At 64.9% G+C, this 20,663-nt stretch overlaps 2 protein-coding genes and 1 long non-coding RNA gene across 4 annotated transcripts in view; 1 reads left to right on the top strand and 2 right to left on the bottom strand.

Moving 5' to 3' along the window:
- The window catches only part of ARHGEF11 (Rho guanine nucleotide exchange factor 11), a 36,105-nt gene extending 31,618 nt beyond the window's left edge, over nt 1-4,487 (bottom strand). Inside the window, 1 exon segment of the mRNA XM_065043275.1 lies at nt 4,250-4,487. Within this exon segment, the coding sequence (XP_064899347.1) occupies nt 4,250-4,281 (32 nt within the window). The 5' untranslated portion in view covers nt 4,282-4,487.
- An 845-nt stretch (nt 4,488-5,332) lies between these two features.
- LOC110364542 (ETS translocation variant 3-like protein) lies at nt 5,333-9,158 on the bottom strand. 2 transcript variants are annotated; one of them, XM_065043331.1, is made up of 4 exons: nt 8,936-9,158; nt 8,650-8,791; nt 8,445-8,556; nt 5,333-6,801 (listed from the first exon to the last, which is right to left on the bottom strand). In XM_065043331.1, exons 1-4 carry the CDS (start codon nt 8,965-8,967, stop codon nt 6,419-6,421), a joined length of 669 nt encoding a protein of 222 aa, XP_064899403.1. In that variant the 5' UTR covers nt 8,968-9,158; the 3' UTR covers nt 5,333-6,418. The 2 variants fall into 2 exon arrangements, with proteins under 2 accessions (XP_064899403.1, XP_064899402.1); XM_065043330.1 differs by having other exon boundaries at nt 8,445-8,791.
- A 6,627-nt stretch (nt 9,159-15,785) lies between these two features.
- Nucleotides 15,786-20,346, top strand: LOC135576614 (uncharacterized). Its single transcript, XR_010468433.1, has 3 exons — nt 15,786-17,579; nt 18,130-18,288; nt 19,977-20,346. It is a non-coding gene; the product is annotated as an uncharacterized LOC135576614 (long non-coding RNA).
- Nucleotides 20,347-20,663: the final 317 nt, after the last annotated feature.

The raw sequence follows: 20,663 nt of genomic DNA on the forward strand, positions 1-20,663 counted from the left end.
ATTTAAACCTTCCCAGGGTGCTGCTAGCAAATGAAATACAGGGGGAAAATATAATTTCTCGGCTTCCTGGACTGCCTGCGGTGACACCCCCACAGAATGACAGAGAGACAGGGGTTGGAGGGCCCTGGAAAGCCCATCCAGTGCAATCCCCCCGGAGCAGGAACACCCAGATGAGGTTACACAGGAAGGTGTCCAGGCGGGTTGGAATGTCTGCACAGAAGGAGACTCCACAACCCCCTGGGCAGCCTGGGCCAGGCTCTGCCACCCTCACCCCAACAAGTTGCTTCTCATCTTCCAGCGGAACCTCCTGTGTTGCAGTTTGCACCCATTGCCCCTTGTCCTGTCCCTGGTTGTCACCAGAAGAGCCTGGCTCCATCCTCCTGACACTGCCCCTTTCCATCTTGATCCCCAGCAATGAGTCCCCCCTCAGGCTCCTCTTGTCCAGCTCCAGAGCCCCAGCTCCCTCAGCCTTTCCTCACACGGGAGATGCTCCACTCCCTCCAGCATCTTGGTGGCTGCACTGGACTCTCTCCAGCAGTTCCCTGTCCTGCTGGAACTGAGGGGCCACAGCTGGACACAAGATTCCAGGTGTGGTCTCCCCAGGGCAGAGCAGAGGGGCAGGAGAACCTCTCTGGACCCAGCTGGTCTCCCATCCAAGCACTGACCAGGCCTGACCCTGCTTAGCTTCCCAGATCAGGTGTTCTCAGGGTGCTATGGCTGTGTATCTGTACGGTCTCCCATCCAAGTACTAACCGGGCCTGACCCTGCTTAGCTTCCCAGATCAGATGCAATGGGGTATTCTCAGGGTGCTATGGCTGCATATATACGTATATATATACACATATATAGAAAATATATGTTTCTCAAGTGTATCCTTATAGTGTCTGAACTAAACCCTTTATTCAAGGGCAGAGCAGAGGGGCAGGAGAACCTCTCTGACCTACTGACCACCCCCTTCTAACCCACCCCAGGTCCCATTGGCTTCCTGGCCACAAGGGCCCAGTGCTGGCTCATGGTCCCCCTGCTGTCCCCAGGACCCCCAGCTCCCTTTTCACTGCTCCAACAGCTCATTCCCAACTTACACTGGAACCTGGGCTTGTTCTGCCCACATTCAAGACTCTACACTTGCCCTTGTTCTATTTCATCACATTTCTCCCCGCCCAGCTCTCCAGCCTGTCCAGGTCTCTGATGGCAGCACAGCTTCCAGTGTCACCACTCCCCCCAGCTTGGTGTCACCAGCAAACTCACTGACAGTCACTCTATTCCCTCATCCAAGTCATTGGTGAATATATTGAATAATACAGCCCCAGCACTGCCCCCTGGGGCACTGCACTGGGTACAGGCCCCAACTGGACTCCCCATCCCTGAGCAGGCGTGATTGTCTTCCCAGCCTTTCCCACAACAGGTCTGCAGAGCCACTTTTGGCCACATCCCCAGCAGGTTTGGAGGCTGCGACCGGGCTCTGTCTTCCCGGTAGCAACGCCGGGAGCGCCGAGGTGCCGCAGAGCCGGGCAGGGACGCGGCACATCCCCGCGGCACAACCGGCAAACCAGGGGGCCGGGGTCGGTCTCAGCAAAGCTCAGCCCTCCTGAGGCGCCTGGTACCGAATTTCACTTGGCAAATCAGACGCAAAGTCCCACGATTGCACCAAACGGCGTTTAAACCCCGGATCCCACCAGCGACTTCCCGCAGCAGCCGAGGGGATTCCTCAAAAGCTTTGTTTAAATTAACACTTTTAATTAAACGGGGGGAACAGAGTGGCCGGCGCTGCTTGGCCGCTGGCGCGGGAGGCTCCGCTCCCCACGTTCCTCATCGCCCGTGTGCTGCGGATTTTCGCAATGCCAATTCCCCGCGGGGAAGAAGCGGCGGCCGAGCGCGGGGATGGGGCCGTTCTGCAAAATTCAATGCGTTTCCAGTCTCACCGGGGCCGCTGGGCGAGCGGGGTGGTTGATACCAGCCTGGTTGGGGCGAGCAGCCCAAAACTGTGCCCGTAGCATCTCCAAAGGGACAGCGGGAGACCCTAAAGAACCCCCGACCCACTCCCCATGGTGGCTGCGGAGCTACCGAGCAGGGTCGAACCGGGGAGGGATGAGGGAGGTAAAGACGGCGCGAGGAAGTATTTATACCTTAATTAGATAACGTCTGCAAAGCACTTTGCGCGCGACTCCGCTCCATAAATCCTGGCTATCGTGGCCACCGGCGGCAAAGTTAGGCCGGATCAGCGGCAACGCTCCCACTAAACTGCGGTTCATAGGACTGCGAGCAAACCGCGGCAGAGCCGCGATCCGAATCCCTCGCGAAGGAAGAGCAGGGCCCGGCTTCCCCGGGAACGCCGAGCGGTGTAATTAATCATTAACGGTGCCACTCGCCTCCTGGAAAAGCCAGACTGGCGGAGCTGGTTTGGTTGGCACTGACGGCGCTTGTAGGGTGCGAGACCTGTAGCAGCAAGCGAGATACGGAATAACCTGCCCCAAAGGGATGGGTTTTATTTCCACAACCTGCCTCCCGAACAGCCGCCGCGCGGCCCGCAGCGGGAGGACGGTGATACAACCGAAACCACAGGAAAACCAGAGGTCGGAGAGCGGCGACCGAACCCGCCTACAAGTCGCATCCCCGCTGATGCTCCTCAAACCGGGGGAGAAGCACTGGTGGGAACCTGCTGGACATGGGTGGGTGCCCCATGCGCACCCCAAAGCCATCGCTGGGGCCGCGGGGAAACCGGAGGGGGCTGCCGGTGCGTTTTGGGGGGAAGAGTCCTCATGTGAACCCATTTTCCAGTGGTTTTGCTCCTGAAGGGGCGCGCAACCCGGCAGCGAGCGGCTCCGGCTCCGGCTCCGGCTCCGGCTCGGCCGGGGCACTTCAGGCGCTGACCTTAAAGAGCGGAGGAGAGCGCGGCTATTTAAAGAGCAGAGAAGCCTTAAGCCCGGCAATGACGCCTCGTGGCTCCCGAGGCCGGGCAGCCGGAACGGGGCGGCGCGGTCCCACCGCGATCTTGACTCTTCCCCACCCGGGACGGGGCCAAAATTCAGCAGTTCTGCAATTTCTGCAGCGTAGGGGCTGGTTGTGAAAGGCAAAGCCCTGTCACCGGGCCTTGTGTCCCGGTTCTCCGGCTAATTAGGAGTTAGCCATAGGGAAAGCGCAGCTGTGGTTGCGCTCTGGCCGCTCTTCCCCCCGGAGCGGGATGGCGATGGAGCCGCTCCGCTCGCCCACCCGCAGGTGCCGACGGGCGTCCCAACCCACCCCACGGCACCGCCGGCATCTTCGACGCCGCCCGCCAGGGATGTCACCGGAGGCACCGCGGTGTCCCCAACCCGCTTCCTCTGGGAAGAGAAAACCTCATTTTCGGCGCAGAGCCACGCCAACGGCACGGCCGGGACGAGGTGCTGCGGCGTCCGTGCCGGCGCTGGTTCCGCCGTGCCGGGGACACGGGGAGCAAATCCTGCCACCCGCTCAGCCCCGGGGCGGACGGGCGCAATCTGTCTCCAGCCCTCAAGTCACCACAAAAGCAAAGGGGGTGTTTTGGGGGTGTATTGCCCCCGTCGCTCTGCTCAGGCCGTGGACGCGGATGCCGAGGTCCGAGCCCCTTTCCAGCTCCCAAATGCCCGTGGAATCCACCTTCCCATGCGTGGAGCGGGGAACACGCAGAACCGCTGCCCACCCGGGGCCACCGTGTCCCAGGCTTGGGGGGGGACAAGCGGAACCCCCGCCAGCTGCTCGCCCGCCGTGCCCATGGACAGAAAGCAACCACATCCCTTAATTAGCTTAATTACCGGCGAGGAACTGAGGCTAAGAGGGGAGCACGATGCCACTGCCACCCCACAGCGCAACCTCCCTCCCCCCTCCAAAATAAATCTGGGTTCAAACTGAAGCTTTTTGGGGCAAAACGCTCCCGCAGCGCCTGGGGAAAGTTATTTAGCAGCGGAGGAACGCGGGTGTTTCCCCTCTGCTCATTTTGGCCACGTTTTCCCACTGCGGTGGGCCGGTTGGCAGCCCAGCCCTGGGAATGCTCACCATGGAGGGCCGGGCTGGGGGCGAGGAGGACCGGGGGGGGCGCCGGAGGGCCCGGCCCGCCCTCCCCGATCACCGACTTTTACCCCGAAGCACTGATTTTTGGGTGGTTATTTGCTCTTCCTGAGGGTTCCTGCGGGGGCTCCCCGGCCCCGCTCCCCGCCAACACCCGCCCCGAGGCCGCGGGCGGCTGCGCCCCCCACCCCGGCCCGGCCCTCCCCGGCCCCCCGGGCCCCCCTACCTGTCGAGGGCCTGCGGAGGCCGCACGCTCATGGTGCCTCGCCCGCGGCCCCGCGGCGCTCAGGGCGCGGGGAGCCGCCGCCCCGCTCCGGCCGCCACCATCCCCGGCGGCTCCGGCGGCCTCGGCGGGGCCCGACCCCCCCGCTCGGGCGGTGATCCCGGCCCGGCTGGGCTCGGCGCGGCGGCGGCGGCGGCGGCGGCTGCCACCCCCCCACCGCCACCCGCCCGGCGGCGCTGGGGGCCGGGCCGAGGGAGAGGCCTACGCCCGCTCCCAATCCCCGGGCTCGCCCAGCCCCCGTCGCCGCCGAGGGGGCAGCGCCGGCCGGGGCCGTGCGGGGGAGGAGGGCGGTGGCGGGGACACGCACACGGGCGGCGGGGACGCCCGGCCGAGGGGCACCCACGGGGATACGCGGGTGTGGGGGCACCCGTGGGGAGGCTTGGGTGTGGGGGCTCACAGGGACAACTGGATATGGGGGACCCGCGGGGCTACCCGGGTGTGGGGGGACCCGTGGGAGGATTGGGTGTGGGGAGCAACAAGGACAGTGGGGCGTGGGGCACCCACTGGGGCAGCATGGATGGGGGAGACCCATGGAGAGACCCGGGTTGGAGCCGCAGGGGAAGCATAGATGTGGGGGGACCCACAGGGACATTTGGATATGGGGGACCCATGGGGAGACTTGGGTCTGGGGGACCCATGGGGTGAGCTGGGTGTGGGGGACCTGCTGGTAAGGGGACCCACAGGGACAGTATCGCCGTGGGGAACCCGTGGGGACAGCGTGGATGTGGGGGGAGCCATGAGGGTACCAGGGTGGGGGGGATCAACAGGGTGTGGGGGACCCACAGAGATGGGGGGGTGGGATGCACAAAGAGGCCTGGGTGTGGGGGACAAGGACCCCCAGATGTGGGGGGACCTACGGGGAGACTGGGGTCTGGGGGACCCATGGGGTCAGCAGGGATATGTGGGGACCCACAGGGAGACCCGGGTGTAGGGGACACCCACAGGGACGCCATAGACGTGGGGTGACCCATGGAGAGACGGGGGCATGGGGGGACCCGGCGGGACAAGCAGAGATGGGGGGGGGCATGTGGGCAGCATAAATGTGGGGGGGACCCACAAACCCAAGGATGGGGGGACCCACTGGGATACTTGAGTATGAGGGACCCCCGGGGACAGGAGGGATGTGGGGGTACCCAGGGGGATACCCGGCTGTGGGGACCCCCAGCAAGACTGGGGTATGAGTGACCCACGGGGACACTCAGGTTTGGGGGACCCACGGGGACACCTGGACATGTGGGGGACCCACGGGGCCACCCAGGTGTGGAAGGACCCATGGGCACATCCCAGTTATGGGGGTTCCATCTGCACCCCTGCTATGGAGGGCACTGAGTCACAGCAGGGATTTGGGGGGTGTGGGAGGGGTGCTCTGCAAGGAGCCCCCCAAATCCTCCCCTCCAGCCCCCACGAGTGCCATGACGGGAGGACGTGTGGTCCCCAAAAAGGGGAGCGGGACCTCCCCCCACTCCTGTCCCCCCGAGATTTCCGAGGGCGGAAAACACGGAAAAGTGAAAATGAAAATGGGGCCGTTTTCGGGAATCCCAGGGAACGAGCGGGGGCGGCTGGGCCCGCCCCCCCCGCGCCCCAAACCCCAACCTCCCCCTGCCCCCCAGGGCCAGCCCGTCCTACCCGTGTCCCCCCCCGCACCGCTGTCCCCCCAAATCCCATTTTCGCACCCTCGGGGGGTGTCTGGGGTTGTGGATGTGGCCCCCCCTCCGCGGGGAGGTGGCTTTGGGGTGTGTGTGTCCCGGAGGGAGAACAGCCAGACCCCCCCTCTGCAAATTGGTTTATTGGGGGGGCTGGTTGTGCCCTTCGCGCAGGCAGGGGGGGACCGGCAGCGGCCGGGGGGGCCGAAGGGCTGGACTGGGGGCTGCAGGGGCACCCCCGACCCCGCGGTGCTTGTGGGGGGCTCAGCCGGACCCCAGCGGCCGTGCTGGGGGTGTCGCCACCTCCCGGGGGGCTGCGGGTTTGGGACGAGGGGACAAGGGGGTGGGGGTGTCGTGGCTGCTACCCCCCCCCCCCCCGACCATGCACAGCCCACCCTTGGGCGGCCGGAGGGCCCGGCTGTGGGGGGTGCACCCCGCTTCTGCCCGTGTCCCCGCCCTGGAGCCCCCCCTATCCCGGGCAGCTCTGCGCAGCGCGGCCACCACGCCGGCCTTCCTCCGCCTCCTCCTCCTCCTCCTCGCCTTCCTCCCCCGGCGGGGACCATGGGGGCTCCGGCGCCAGCCCCCCGGCTGCGAGCGGGGTCCCAGCGCCGGCTCCGGGGGGGCCGCTGGGGTGCAGCAGCAGCGACGTGGGGACCCCCGGCTGGGGGGGCAGCGGCGGCGGGGGGCAGCTGGGGGGGGCCAGGACGTGGCCGGGGACGGTGGCCCAGGCAGGGGCGGGGTAGCCCAGGGCCAGCAACAGTGGGGGGGACACAGCCTGGGCGGGGAGCTCCTCCGGGCCCCCCCGCCAGCAGCAGGAGCCCCCCAGGCAAGGGAGGGCCGCGGAGCCGAGGCCTGCGGACAGCGGAGGACGGGGGCGGCTCAGCCGGGGCACGGCGCCCGCGCCCCTGCGGTCCGTGCTCCCGTGGGCTCGGCCCCGTGGGGGGGCCCGTCCTCCCTGCCCACGGCAGCCACTGGGTGCTGCTGTGGGACCGGCAGCCGCGTCCCGGCCTGCGCTGCGGGCAGAGCGGCCGGTCCCCCCGACATTCCCGCGCCCCCGAACACCCGCAGCCCCCGGACACCCGCTGTCCCTGAAACACCCGCAGCCCCTGAAACACCCGCAGCCCCCCCGGACACCCGCTGCCCCCGAACACCCGCAGCCCCCGGACACCCGCAGCCCCTGAAACACCCGCAGCCCCCCCGGACACCCGCTGCCCCCCTGGACACCTGCTGCCCCCGAACACCCGCAGCCCCCGGACACCCGCTGCCCCCAGACACCTGCAGCCCCTGAAACACCCGCAGCCCCCCCGGGCACCCGCTGCCCCCGAACACTCGCTGCCCCCGAACACCCGCAGCCCACAAATACCCGCTTCCCCCGAACACCCGCTGCCTCGGAACATCCACTGCCCACCAAACACCCGCTGTCTCCGAACACCCGCTGCCCCCTGAACACCCGCTGCCCCCTGAACACCCGCTGTCCCCCGAACACCCGCAGCCCCTGAACACCCACAGCCCACGAATACCCGCAGCCTGCCCGCCCCTGCCATTCCCCGCGCTCCCAGAACACCCACAGCCCCCTGAACACCCGCTGGCCCCAAACACCCTCTGGCCCTGAACACCCGCTGCCCACAAACACCCACAGCCCACAAACACCTGCTGCCCCATGAACACCTGCTGCCCCCTGAACACCCGCTGTCCCCCGAACACCTGCAGCCCCCCAACACCCACAGCCCCCCGAACACCCACTGTTCCCCCACACCCGCAGCCCACGAACACCCGCTGCCCCCTGAACACCCACAGCCTGCCCACCCCCGCCATTCCCCACACCCCCGGAACACCCGCTGCCCCCGAACACCCGCTGCCCCCTGAACACCCGCAGCCCCTGAAACACCCGCAGCCCCCCCGAACACCCGCTGCCTCGGAACATCTGCTGCCCCCAAACACCCGCTGCCCACGAACACCCGCTGCCCCCTGAACACCCACAGCCTGCCCACCCCCGCCATTCCCCACGCCCCCGGAACACCCGCTGCCCCTGAACACCTGCTGCCCCTCGAACACCCGCTGCCCCCAAACACCCGCTGCCCCCTGAACACCCGCAGCCCCTGAAACACCTGCAGCCCACGAACACCCACAGCCTGCCCGCCCCTGCCATTCCCCGCGCCCCCAGGACACCCACAGCCCCCTGAACACCCGCTGGCCCCAAACACCCTCTGGCCCTGAACACCCGCTGCCCACAAACACCCACAGCCCCCTGAACACCCACTGTCCCCCCACACCCGCAGCCCACGAACACCCGCTGCCCCCTGAACACCCACAGCCTGCCCGCCCCCGCCATTCCCCACACCCCCGAACACCCGCTGCCCCCTGAACACCCGCAGCCCCCCGAACACCCGCAGCCTGTCCAGCCACACATCTCGCCTGTCCCCAGCGTGTCCCCTGCCCACCAGCAGCACCGTGTCAATGGCCACCACCTGCGACCCCCCCAGCCCCACACTTACGGGTCCCGGGGGTGGGCGCCTTCTTGTCCAGCACATCGGGGGGCCGGGGACCCCAGGGCCAGGCCAGCGGCTCCGCCGGCCCCCACCGGCTCAGCAGCACACTCGGCGCCAACTGGGGGGAAAAGGGGGATGTGGCAGCGCTGGGGAGGGACAGCCTGTCCCCAGGGGTGTCCCCGGCCAGGCTGGGTCCCCTCTGACCCCACACCTGGCTGGGCGTGCGGGGGGGGTGGCACAGGCAGCGGGACCCCCACACTGGGCAGGGGATGAAGACGAATTTGCTCAAGTTGAACTTGTAGGTGAAGCGCTTGCCCTTGGTCTTGTGCAGGATGTGCTTGTTGTAGTAATACCTGTGGGGGTTAACGGGTGGATGGACGGACGGACACCCCCAGCAAGGGCTGGGAACTGGGTGAGCCACGTCCCCGGTGTCACCCCATAGGGTCACGGATGGCGCTGAGGGTCCTGCCCCCCGTGCCCCTCGTCCCCCGCAGCACCTGAGCGCCCGGCTCAGCTTGTCGTAGTTCATCTGGGGTTTGCATTTCCTCCTCCCCCAGAGCCGCGCCACCTCGTCGGGGTCCTTGATGACGAACTCCCCGCACTCGCCCTGCTGCCAGGCGATGACATGACGGAACTCCTCCTTCTGCAGCAGCTCCAGGATGAAACGCCACAGCTGGATCTGCCGGGAGCCCGGGCTGGACACTGGCTTGTAGGCCCAGGCAGGGACGGCCAGTCCTGCGGGGCGAGCGGGACACGCTGCGGGGGCTCGGGGACCAGGGGACGTCACCCCGCAGTCACTGCTCCCCGCGGGGCGGCTGCTTTTTGGATCCGGGGAGGAGGTGACCATGGCCGTGCCCTGGCACTGGGGTGGCTGCGGGTGCGGGTGGGGGACGCGTGGGGTGGAGGGTGTCCCCACCGTCCCTTGTCCCGCTCAGTGGGTGCTCACCTGGTGCCCAGTAGGGACTGGGCAGGACGGGCAGCGCATGGGGCTGACGGCCACACGGCATCCGCAGCCTGCGGGGAGAGAGGGAGCTGAGCACCCCGGGGTGCACCCGGCATTGGGGGGGGTGCACCTTGGACCAGGGGTACACCCTGCGCTTGGGGGATGCACCCAACTTTGGGGGGTGCACCCAATATTGGGGAGATGCACCCAACACTGGGGGGATGCACCCAGCTTTGGGGGGTGCACCCTGCATCCGAGATGCACCCAGCACTGGGGGGATGCACCCAACATTGGGGGGATGCACCCAACATTGGGGGATGCACCCTGCATCCGAGATGCACCCAGCACCCAGGGGATGCACCCAATATTGGGGGATGCACCCAACATTGGGGGGATGCACCCAACATTGGGGGATGCACCCTGCATCCAAGATGCACCCAGCACCCAGGGGATGCACCCAGCACTGGGGGGTGCACCCAACATTGTGGGGATGCACCCAACACTGAGGGGTGCACCCTACATTGGGGGGATGCACCCAGCACCCAGGGGGTGCACTCAGCAATGGGGATGCACCCAGCACTGGCGGGATGCACCCAGCACCAGGGGGATGGACCCAACATTGGGAGGTGCACCCAACATTGGATGGATGCACCCAGCACTGGGGGGGTCCACCCTATATTGGGGGGATGCACCCAGCACTAGGGGGGCGCAACCAACATTGGGTGGTTGTACCCAGCACGGGGGAGATGCACCCAGCACCAAGGGGTGCACCAAGGATATACCGGCACCCAGGGTGTACCCAACCCCGGGGGTGCACCCAACACCTGAGGGTGCACCCAGCAGTCAGGATGCACCCAATATTGGGGAGATGCACCCAACACTGGGGGGATGCACCCAGCATTGGGGAGATGCACCCTGCATCCGAGATGCACCCAGCACCCAGGGGATGCACCCAGCGCTGGGGGGGGGGGTGCACCCAACATTGTGTGGATGCACCCAGCACTAGGGGGTGTACCCAACATTGGGGGGATGCACCCAGAACCCAGGGGATGAACTCAGCAACTGGGGTGCACCCAACACTGGGGGGATGGACCCAGCACTGGGGGGTGCACCCAACATTGGGTGGATGCACCCAGCGCTGGGGGGGGGTGCACCCAACATTGTGTGGATGCACCCAGCACTAGGGGGTGCACTCAACATTGGGGGGATGCACCCAGAACCCAGGGGATGAACTCAGCAACTGGGGTGCACCCAACATTGGGGGATGGACCCAGCACTGGTGGGTGCACCCAACATTGGGGGGATGCACCCAGCACTGGGGGGATGCACCCAGCACTGGGGGGATGCACTCTGCATCTGAGATGCACCCAGCACCCAGGGGATGCAGCCAGCACTGGGGGGTGCACCCAACATTGGGGGGATGCACCCAACACTGAGGGGTGCACCCTACATTGGGGGGATGCACCCAGCACTGGGGGTGCACTCAAAATTGGGGAGTGCATCCTACATTGGGGGGGATGCACCTTGGACCAGGGGCACACCCTGCGCTTGGGGGATGCACCCAGCACTGGGGGGTGCACCCAGGATGTACCGGCACCCAGGGTGTACCCAACCCCGGGGGTGCACCCAACACCTGGAGGTGCACCCAGAATATACTGGCACACAAGTTGCACCCAACCCCGGGGGTGCACCCAACACTTGGGGGTGCACCCAGAGGTCAGGATGCACCCAACATTGGGGGGATGCACCCAGCACCAGGGGGTGCACTCAGCAATGGGGATGCACCCAGCACTGGGGGGATGCACCCAGCACCAGGGGGATGGACCCAACATTGGGAGGTGCACCCAACTTTGGATGGATGCACCCAGCGCTGGGGGGGTCCAACCTCTATTGGGGGGATGCACCCAGCACTAGGGGGGCGCAACCAACATTGGGTGGATGCACCCAGAACTGGGGAGATGCACCCAGCACCAAGGGGTGCACCAAGGGTATACTGGCACCCAGGGTGTACCCAACCCCGGGGGTGCACCCAACACCTGAGGGTGCACCCAGCAGTCAGGATGCACCCAATATTGGGGAGATGCACCCAACACTGGGGGGATGCACCCAACATTGGGGAGATGCACCCTGCATCCGAGATGCACCCAGCACCCAGGGGATGCACCCAGCACTGGGGGGGGGATGCACCCAACATTGTGTGGATGCACCCAGCACTAGGGGGTGCACCCAACATTGGGGAGATGCACCCAGAACCCAGGGGATGAACTCAGCAACTGGGGTGCACCCAACACTGGGGGGATGGACCCAGCACTGGGGGGTGCACCCAACATTGGGGGGATGCACCCAGCACTGGGGGGATGCACTCTGCATCTGAGATGCACCCAGCACCCAGGGGATGCACCCAGCACTGGGGGGTGCACCCAACATTGTGGGGATGCACCCAACACTGAGGGGTGCACCCTACATTGGGGGGATGCACCCAGCACTAGGGGGTGCACTCAACATTGGGGAGTGCATCCTACATTGGGGGGGTGCACCTTGGACCAGGGGCACACCCTGCGCTTGGGGGATGCACCCAGCACTGGGGGGTGCACCCAGGATATACCGGCACCCAGGGTGTACCCAACCCCGGGGGTGCACCCAACACCTGGAGGTGCACCCAGAGGTCAGGATGCACCCAACACTGGGGGGATGCACCCAGCACCAGGGGGTGCACTCAGCAATGGGGATGCACCCAGCACCGGGGGGATGCACCCAGCACCAGGGGGATGCACCCAACATTGGGGTGTGCACCCGATATTGGATGGATGCACCCAGCGCTGGGGGGGTCCACCCTATATTGGGGGGATGCACCCAGCACTAGGGGGGCGCAACCAACATTGGGTGGATGCACCCAGCACTGGGGGGATGCACCCAGCACCAAGGGGTGCACCAAGGATATACCAGCACCCAGGGTGTACCCAACCCCGGGGGTGCACCCAACACCTGAGGGTGCATCCAGCAGTCAGGATGCACCCAATATTGGGGAGATGCACCCAACACTGGGGGGATGCACCCAGCATTGGGGAGATGCACCCTGCATCCGAGATGCACCCAGCACCCAGGGGATGCACCCAGCGCTGGGGGGGGGGGTGCACCCAACATTGTGTGGATGCACCCAGCACTAGGGGGTGCACCCAACATTGGGGAGATGCACCCAGAACCCAGGGGATGAACTCAGCAACTGGGGTGCACCCAACACTGGGGGGATGGACCCAGCACTGGGGGGTGCACCCAACATTGGGGGGATGCACCTTGGACCAGGGGTACACCCTGCGCTTGGGGGATGCACCCAGCACCAGGGGATGCACCCAGGATATACCGGCACCCAGGGTGTACCCAGCCCCGGGGGTGCACCCAACACCTGGGGGTGCACCCAGGATATACTGGCACACAAGTTGCACCCAACCCCAGGGGTGTACCCAACACCTGGGGGTGCACCCAGAGGTCAGGATGCACCCAACATTGGGGGGATGCACCCAGCACCAGGGGGATGCATCCAATATTGGGGGGATGCACCCTGCATCTGAGATGCATGCAGCACCCAGGGGATGCACCCAGCACTGGGGGGGTGCACCCAACACCGGGGGGATGCACCCAGCACTGGAGGGGTGCACCCAACACCGGGGGGATGCACCCAGCACTGGGGGGGTGCACCCAATACCAGGGGAATGGACCCAGCACTGGGGGGGTGCACCCAGAACTGGGGGGGTGCACCCTATATTGGAGGGGATGCACCCAGCGCTGGGGGGGATGCACCCAACATTAGGTGGATGCACCCAACACCGGGGGGGTTACACCCAGCACGTGGCCGAAACCCCTCCAAATACCCCATTTCTCCTCTTTCCGGAGCCCTTTCGGGGCTCCCACACCCCCGGCCAGAATAGAAACCCCAAACCCACCACCCCAACCCCAGACCCTCCCCCCCCCACTCACCTGTGACCCCCCAGGGGGTTCCTGAGCAGGAACTGGAGGGAAAACCCTCTGAGGGTCTCAGGGAGCATCACCTGAATATATACGGGGAGGGGGTGGGTTCAATGTAAATCTGCTTATATCCAGGGTGAGAAGTGGCTGGGGGGGGGCACAGGTGGGGGAATTTGGGGGCGCTTCTCATTCCTCTCCTCGTTTCTTTATTCCCTATCTCATTAGCAAAAGTCTCGTTAGCGAGAGCCTGGACGCCTCTCCCCATCGCTGCTGTGCAGGATGGAGATTTGGGGTCCCCATGAGCCCTAGGGGGGATACTGAGCTTTCCCGGGTCTCTGGGTGAGGGTCCCCCTTGGATTAGGGGGCAGGAGCTGAGCGGGGACCATGGATGTGGAGGGAGGGCTGCAAATTGAGGTGGGTGTCCTGGTTTTGGCGTTCCCCCAAGAGACATTGGGGGGTCATTGGGGGGTTCAGGTTTGGGGCTGATCGTGCCCATCCGGGCTGGGTTTGGCCGGGTTCCCGCTCCTTCATCTCCCCCAAATCCCGCTCAATCTCCTTCCCCGGCCCTGGGGGGGCACTGCCCGGGGGGGGCATCACCCCTGGTGCAGGTGGAGGTTTGTTTAGAAGCGGTTAATGCTATTAAAACAAGCGGATTAGGGAGCATCGGAACAGCCAGGAGCCGGGGGGGGGACCCCGGCATGGCTGGGGGGGGCCCTGCGTAGAGCCCAGGTGTGGGGCGAAGGAGAGGGATGGGGAAGGGGTGTCACCGCTGCCACCCCCAGTTGCACATCACCCCTCATCTCCCAGGGCAGGGACACCCCCTGTGCTGGGGGGGGACACCCATCCCAGGATCGGTCCCGGTGCGTCCCCCTCCCTTCGCTCTCCCGGGACCGGGGGATTTAAAGGGCTTTGGCAAGACGGTCGAACAGAAACCCCGAGCGGGCTGGGGGAACAGGGGGTGAGGGTCCCATTGGAAGGTCACGGCGCTGGAGTCACCCAGACGATGGGTTCGGGGGGTCCTGGGGGTCCAGGCTGGTCCCCGAGCACACGGTGTCCGGAGACGGGGGCTGCAAACAGCCCCGAGCGAATGGGAGCGATGACACCCAGTGTCCCCGGCGGTCCCGCATGGATCCTGGGCTGGATGCGACCATCCCGGGCTGGGTATGGTCATCCTGGGGCTGGATTTGGTTATCCTGGGGCTGGATTTGGTTGTCCTGGGGATGGATATGGTTATCCCAGGATGGATATGGTTATCCCGGGCTGGATTTGGTTATCCCAGGATGGATATGGTCACCCTGGGCTGGATATGGTCATCTTGGGCCTGGTTGTACTTGGTGCTGGGGCAAAGGGGTCATTAGATCCAGCTCCCTGCTTGTACTAAATCCTGCCTGCACTAAACCCTGCTTGTACTAAACCCTGCTTGTACTAAACCCTGCTTGCACTAAACCCTGCTTGTACTAAACCCTGCCTGCACTAAACCCTGCTTGTACTAAACCCTGCTTGTACTAAACCCTGCTTGTACTAAACCCTGCTTGCACTAAACCCTGCTTGTACTAAACCCTGCCTGCACTAAACCCTGCTTGTACTAAACCCTGCTTGTACTAAACCCTGCTTGCACTAAACCCTGCTTGCACTAAACCCTGCTTGTACTAAACCCTGCTTGCACTAAACCCTGCCTGCACTAAACCCTGCTTGTACTAAACCCTGCTTGTACTAAACCCTGCTTGTACTAAACCCTGCTTGTACTAAACCCTGCTTGCACTAAACCCTGCTTGTACTAAACCCTGCTTGTACTAAACCCTGCTTGCACTAAACCCTGCTTGTACTAAACCCTGCTTGTGCTAAACCCTGCTTGTGCTAAACCCTGCTTGCGCTAAACCCTGCTTGTACTAAACCCTGCCTGCACTAAACCCTGCCTGTGCTAAACCCTGCTTGCGCTAAACCCTGCTTGCGCTAAACCCTGCCTGTGCTAAACCCTGCTTGCGCTAAACCCTGCCTGCACTAAACCCTGCTTGCACTAAACCCTGCCTGTGCTAAACCCTGCTTGCGCTAAACCCTGCTTGCGCTAAACCCTGCTTGTGCTAAACCCTGCTTGCACTAAACCCTGCTTGTACTAAACCCTGCTTGTACTAAACCCTGCTTGCACTAAACCCTGCTTGCACTAAACCCTGCTTGTACTAAACCCTGCCTGCACTAAACCCTGCTTGTACTAAACCCTGCTTGCACTAAACCCTGCCTGTGCTAAACCCTGCTTGCGCTAAACCCTGCTTGTACTAAACCCTGCTTGTACTAAACCCTGCTTGCACTAAACCCTGCCTGTGCTAAACCCTGCTTGCGCTAAACCCTGCTTGCGCTAAACCCTGCTTGCACTAAACCCTGCTTGCACTAAACCCTGCTTGTACTAAACCCTGCTTGCACTAAACCCTGCTTGTACTAAACCCTGCTTGCACTAAACTCTGCCTGCACCAAACCCTGCCTCAGGGGTCAGTACTGGGACCAGCACTATTCAATATATTCACCAATGACTTGGATAGAGTGACTGTCAGCGAGTTTGCTGGTGACACCAAGCTGGGAGGAGTGGTGACACTGGAAGCTGTGCTGCCATCAGAGACCTGGACAGGCTGGAGAGCTGGGCGGGAGAAATGTGATGAAATAGAACAAGGGCAAGTGTAGAGTCTTGAATGTGGGCAGAACAAGCCCAGGTTCCAGTGTAAGTTGGGAATGAGCTGTTGGAGCAGTGAAAAGGGAGCTGGGGGTCCTGGGGACAGCAGGGGAACCATGAGCCAGCACTGGGCCCTTGTGGCCAGGAAGCCAATGGGACCTGGGGTGGGTTAGAAGGGGGTGGTCAGTAGGTCAGAGAGGTTCTCCTGCCCCTCTGCTCTGCCCTTGAATAAAGGGTTTAGTTCAGACACTATAAGGATACACTTGAGAAACATATATTTTCTATATATGTGTATATATATATGTATATACGCAGCCATAGCACCCTGAGAACGCCCCATCTCGTCTGATCTGGGAAGCTAAGCAGGGTCGGGCCCGGTCAGTACTTGGATGGGAGACCGTACAGATACACAGCCATAGCACCCTGAGAACACCTGATCTGGGAAGCTAAGCAGGGTCAGGCCTGGTCAGTGCTTGGGTGGGAGACCAGCTGGGTCCAGAGAGGTTCTCCTGCCCCTCTGCTCTGCCCTGGGGAGACCACACCTGGAATCTTGTGTCCAGCTGTGGCCCCTCAGTTCCAGCAGGACAGGGAACTGCTGGAGAGAGTCCAGCGCAGCCACCAAGATGCTGGAGGGAGTGGAGCATCTCCCGTGTGAGGAAAGGCTGAGGGAGCTGGGGCTCTGGAGCTGGACAAGAGGAGCCTGAGGGGGGACTCATTGCTGGGGATCAAGATGGAAAGGGGCAGTGTCAGGAGGATGGAGCCAGGCTCTTCTGGTGACAACCAGGGACAGGACAAGGGGCAATGGGTGCAAACTGCAACACAGGGGTTGAGCCGCACTTGGCTCAACCATCTCAGGAAGCCGGTGGTGACAGGATGCAGCACCCCCCTGCACCCCAGTGCTGGGGAACGAACCCCCAGGGCCATGTGCTGGTTAAACAAGGGCAGCGCTGTGAAGGCGATACGGGGTGGGGGGGTGACCGGGAGAGCAAGGGGGGCGCGGGGCAGCGGGCTGCGGGGGGTCCCGCGTGGGTGCTCGTCCCCTCGGGGACACTTTGAAATTGCCTTGTCCTGGTGTGCAGCACACAGCCCGCGGGGCTGGGGTCTCCATCTGCTGAAGATCCCCGGCCGTGTGCCCACCGCGGGCAGCACCGGCACCGCTTTGGCTGCACCGCTCCTGCCCACGGCCAGAGCCCCGCCGGAGCCAGGCGGACGGGCCCTGGCAGCGCGGCGGCCGGGTGGAGCCGGAGAACGTTTCTTGGCGATCCAAGAGCTCGCTGCGAGTCCCGCAGGGCGTAGCCGGCTCCCGGCTGCCCACCCATTGCGACACCGGCAGCCACCGGCGCGGTGCCAGCGCCCCGGGCGCCCGAGCTCGGCCTACCCCAGCGCCGGGCGGGCTCGCGCCCCGTGGCTTTCCCTCCCTGTCCCTCGCGCCCTGTTCAGACTTGAACGGCTGCGCCGTGCCGGGAGCCGGCGGCGCTGGAGCCGCGTCCCAGCGCGTCCCCTCGAGCTCGGGTCACCTCGCACGTCGCGGTGGGCGCAGAGCCGGGGATGCTCCCAATGCAGCCCCAGAAATGTGGGTAAACCAACGGGGCGTCCCCGTCTCCCCCGGGATGGAGCTGAGAAGAGTGGGATGGGGCCTAAAAGGGGTTTTTAGGGGTTAATCCCCCCCCTGCCCACCAGGACATCGCAAATTCTAATAATGAGGCTGGGTGGGAATTGGGGGAAGAGCAAGAGGTGGGTTGGGGGCTGAACTGACTGCAGGGGCTGAGCTGAGGGGTCGGAGCAGGGGGAAGGGGTGAACACAAAGAGTTTGGGGGGGATAGAAGAAAAAGGGGTGAAAAGGGAAGGAGGAGAGAGGGTGCGAGGGGAGAGGGGGCATTTGAGGATGAGGGGGAGATGAAGAGCGAGAGGACGTGGTGAAGGGAGAGCGCAGGGAAGGCAGAAGATGGTAGAAGAGCGAGAGGGGGAAAGGAGAAAGGAGGGAGGACGGCGGAGCGGGACGCGGTGACACGCGGCAGACGCCCCGTCCCCGTCACCTCTTGGTGTCCCGTTAGTGGCAGCCGATGAGCTGCAATCACCGCCACAGGCTCCCGGTAACAAGCACGTTTCACTCGTGTTTCCAGGTGCCCACGCAGCGCCCACCACCCCGGCACGAGCCCCCCGGACCGCGGCCGCCCCCAGACACTTATTCACTGTAGCTGCGCAGGATCGGGCCCCAGGGCTTGGATGGGGTGACAGGCTCGTCCCCCCACCCCGCGGGAGCAGCTTCGGTGCCGCTCCAGGTGCCTTTTGGGTGCCAAGAGAGGATTAACGGCCCCCCAGGCAGGAGCAGGGCTGGAGGTGGTTTTAATTGCTCTTCGGAGCCGGATGAAAGAGCTTTGGGGTTTGATTCCAGCTGTGGGTTCGGGTGGTTCGAACAGCAGCGGCCGCGCCACCCCCGGGGCCGCTCCTGGGATCCCCAGGGGAGCTGAGCCCCCCGGGATGAATTTGGGGGCATGCCAAGAAGAGATGGGGCGGGGGGGGCACTTGTGAGTGGGGAAATCCCCCGTGGGTCTGCCAGCTGCTGCCCGGGGGCGCCTCCCACGCGCCAGCTGTGCCGGCCGGGCATCGCTCCCCAAAAATGCTTTGGAAAGTCCCCGTAGAGACTTTTGCCTTTGCCGCCTTCTCCGGTGCACGGTGACCCCGGGGTTCCCGTGCCATGCTCTGGCACGCGGTGACCTGGGGTCCCCACACTGTGCTCTGGCACATGGTGACCTGGGGTCCCCATGCTGTGCTCCGGTGCATGGTGACCCCGGGCTCCCCGCGCCATGCTCCGTCACACACTGACCCGGGGTCCCCACACCATGCTCCGTCACACACTGACCCGGGGTCCCCACGCCATGCTCTGGCACACGGTGACCCCAGGGTCCCCACACCGTGCTCTGGCACACGGTGACCCCGGGGTCCCCAAGCCATGCTCCGGCACACAGTGACCCCGGGGTCCCCACGCCATGCTCTGGCACACGGTGACCCCAGGGTCCCCACGCCATGCTCCGGCACACGGTGACCCCAGGGTCCCCACACCGTGCTCCGGCACACGGTGACCCCGGGGTCCCCACACCGTACTCTGGCAGCACGGTGACCCGGGGTCCCCACTCTAGCACATAGTGACCCCAGAGTCCCCGCACCGTGCTCCAGCACACGGTGACCCCGGGGTCCCTGTGCTGTGCTCTGGCAGCACGGTGACCTGGGGTCCCCGCGCTGTGCTCCAGCACATGGTGCCCCAGGCTCCCCATGCCATGCTCTGGCAGTACAGTGACCCCAGGGTCCCCGCGCTGTGCTCCGGCACACGGAGACCCCAGGGTCCCCGCACCACGCTTCGGCACATGGTGACCCTAGGCTCCCCATGCCGTGCTCCGGCACACGGTGACCCCGGGGTCCCCGCGCTGTGCTCCAGCACACGGTGACCCTGGCTCCCCACGCCGTGCTCCGGCACACGGAGACCCCAGGGTCCCCGCACCGCACTTCGGCACATGGTGACCCCAGGGTCCCCGCACCACACTCCAGCACACGGTGAACCCGGGCTCCCCACGCCGTGCTCCTGCACCACTGTGACCCCAGGCTCCCCACACCGTGCTCCAGCAGCACTGTGACCCCGGGGTCCCCGCACCACACTCCAGCACACGGTGACCGCAGGGTCCCCGCACCATGCTCTGGCACACAGCGACCCCGGGCTCCCCGCACCGTGCTTCGGCACATGGTGACCCCAGGCTCCCCGCACCACAGTGAGCCGAGGTTCCCCACGCCGTGCTCCAGCAGCACAGGACGCTTGGCCCTGGCTCCAGAGCCTCGTTCCTTCCAGCAGCCGCCCCAACCCCATTTCACCTTTGTCACCTTCACCACGGGGACAGTGACGGTCCTGGGGTGACACGGCGCGAGGAGGAGGGAAAACCCCGCGGGGTGTTTCTTTAACGTGTTTTTCTCTCTCCAGGGCTCTGTGGGCTGGGGCTGTGGAACCCACCGTGCTGGCACGTCCCCAGGAGCCGGTGTCACCGAGCCGCGGTGGGGACGCCGGTCCTGCCGTCCCTGCGAGGACACGGGGCGGCGGAGCCAAAGCTGGATCGTCTCACCCCAAACGTCTGTCGGGATGGAGCAGGTGGAACGCAGAGGGGACAGGGCAGAGGGGACAGGGCTGAAGGGACAAGGGCTGAAGGGACAAGGGCTGAGGGGACAGAGGGGACAGGGCTGAAGGGACAAGGGCAGAGGGAACAGAGGGGACAGGGCTAAAGGGACAAGGGCTGAGGGGACAGAGGGGACAGAGCAGAGGGGACAGAGGGGACAGGGCAGAGGAGACAGAGGGGACAGGGCAGAGGGGACGGGGCTGAAGGGACAAGGGCAGAGGGGACAGAGGGGACAGGGGTATTGGGGACAAGGGCAGAGGGGACAGGGCTGAAGGGACAGAGGGGACTGGGGTAGAGGGGACAGGGCAGAGGGGATGGCGCTAAAGGGACAAGGACAGAGGGGACAGGGGGAGAGGGGGTGGGGCAGAGGGGACAGGGCACAGGGGCTAAAGGGACAAGGGAAGAGGGGACAGAGGGGACGGGGTAGAGGGGACAGGGCAGAGGGGACAGAGGGGATGGGGCAGAGGGGACGGGGCTGAAGGGACAGAATGAGCAGG

This window comes from Columba livia, chromosome 28, assembly GCF_036013475.1.
Source record: "Columba livia isolate bColLiv1 breed racing homer chromosome 28, bColLiv1.pat.W.v2, whole genome shotgun sequence".
Classification (NCBI taxonomy): domain Eukaryota; kingdom Metazoa; phylum Chordata; class Aves; order Columbiformes; family Columbidae; genus Columba; species Columba livia.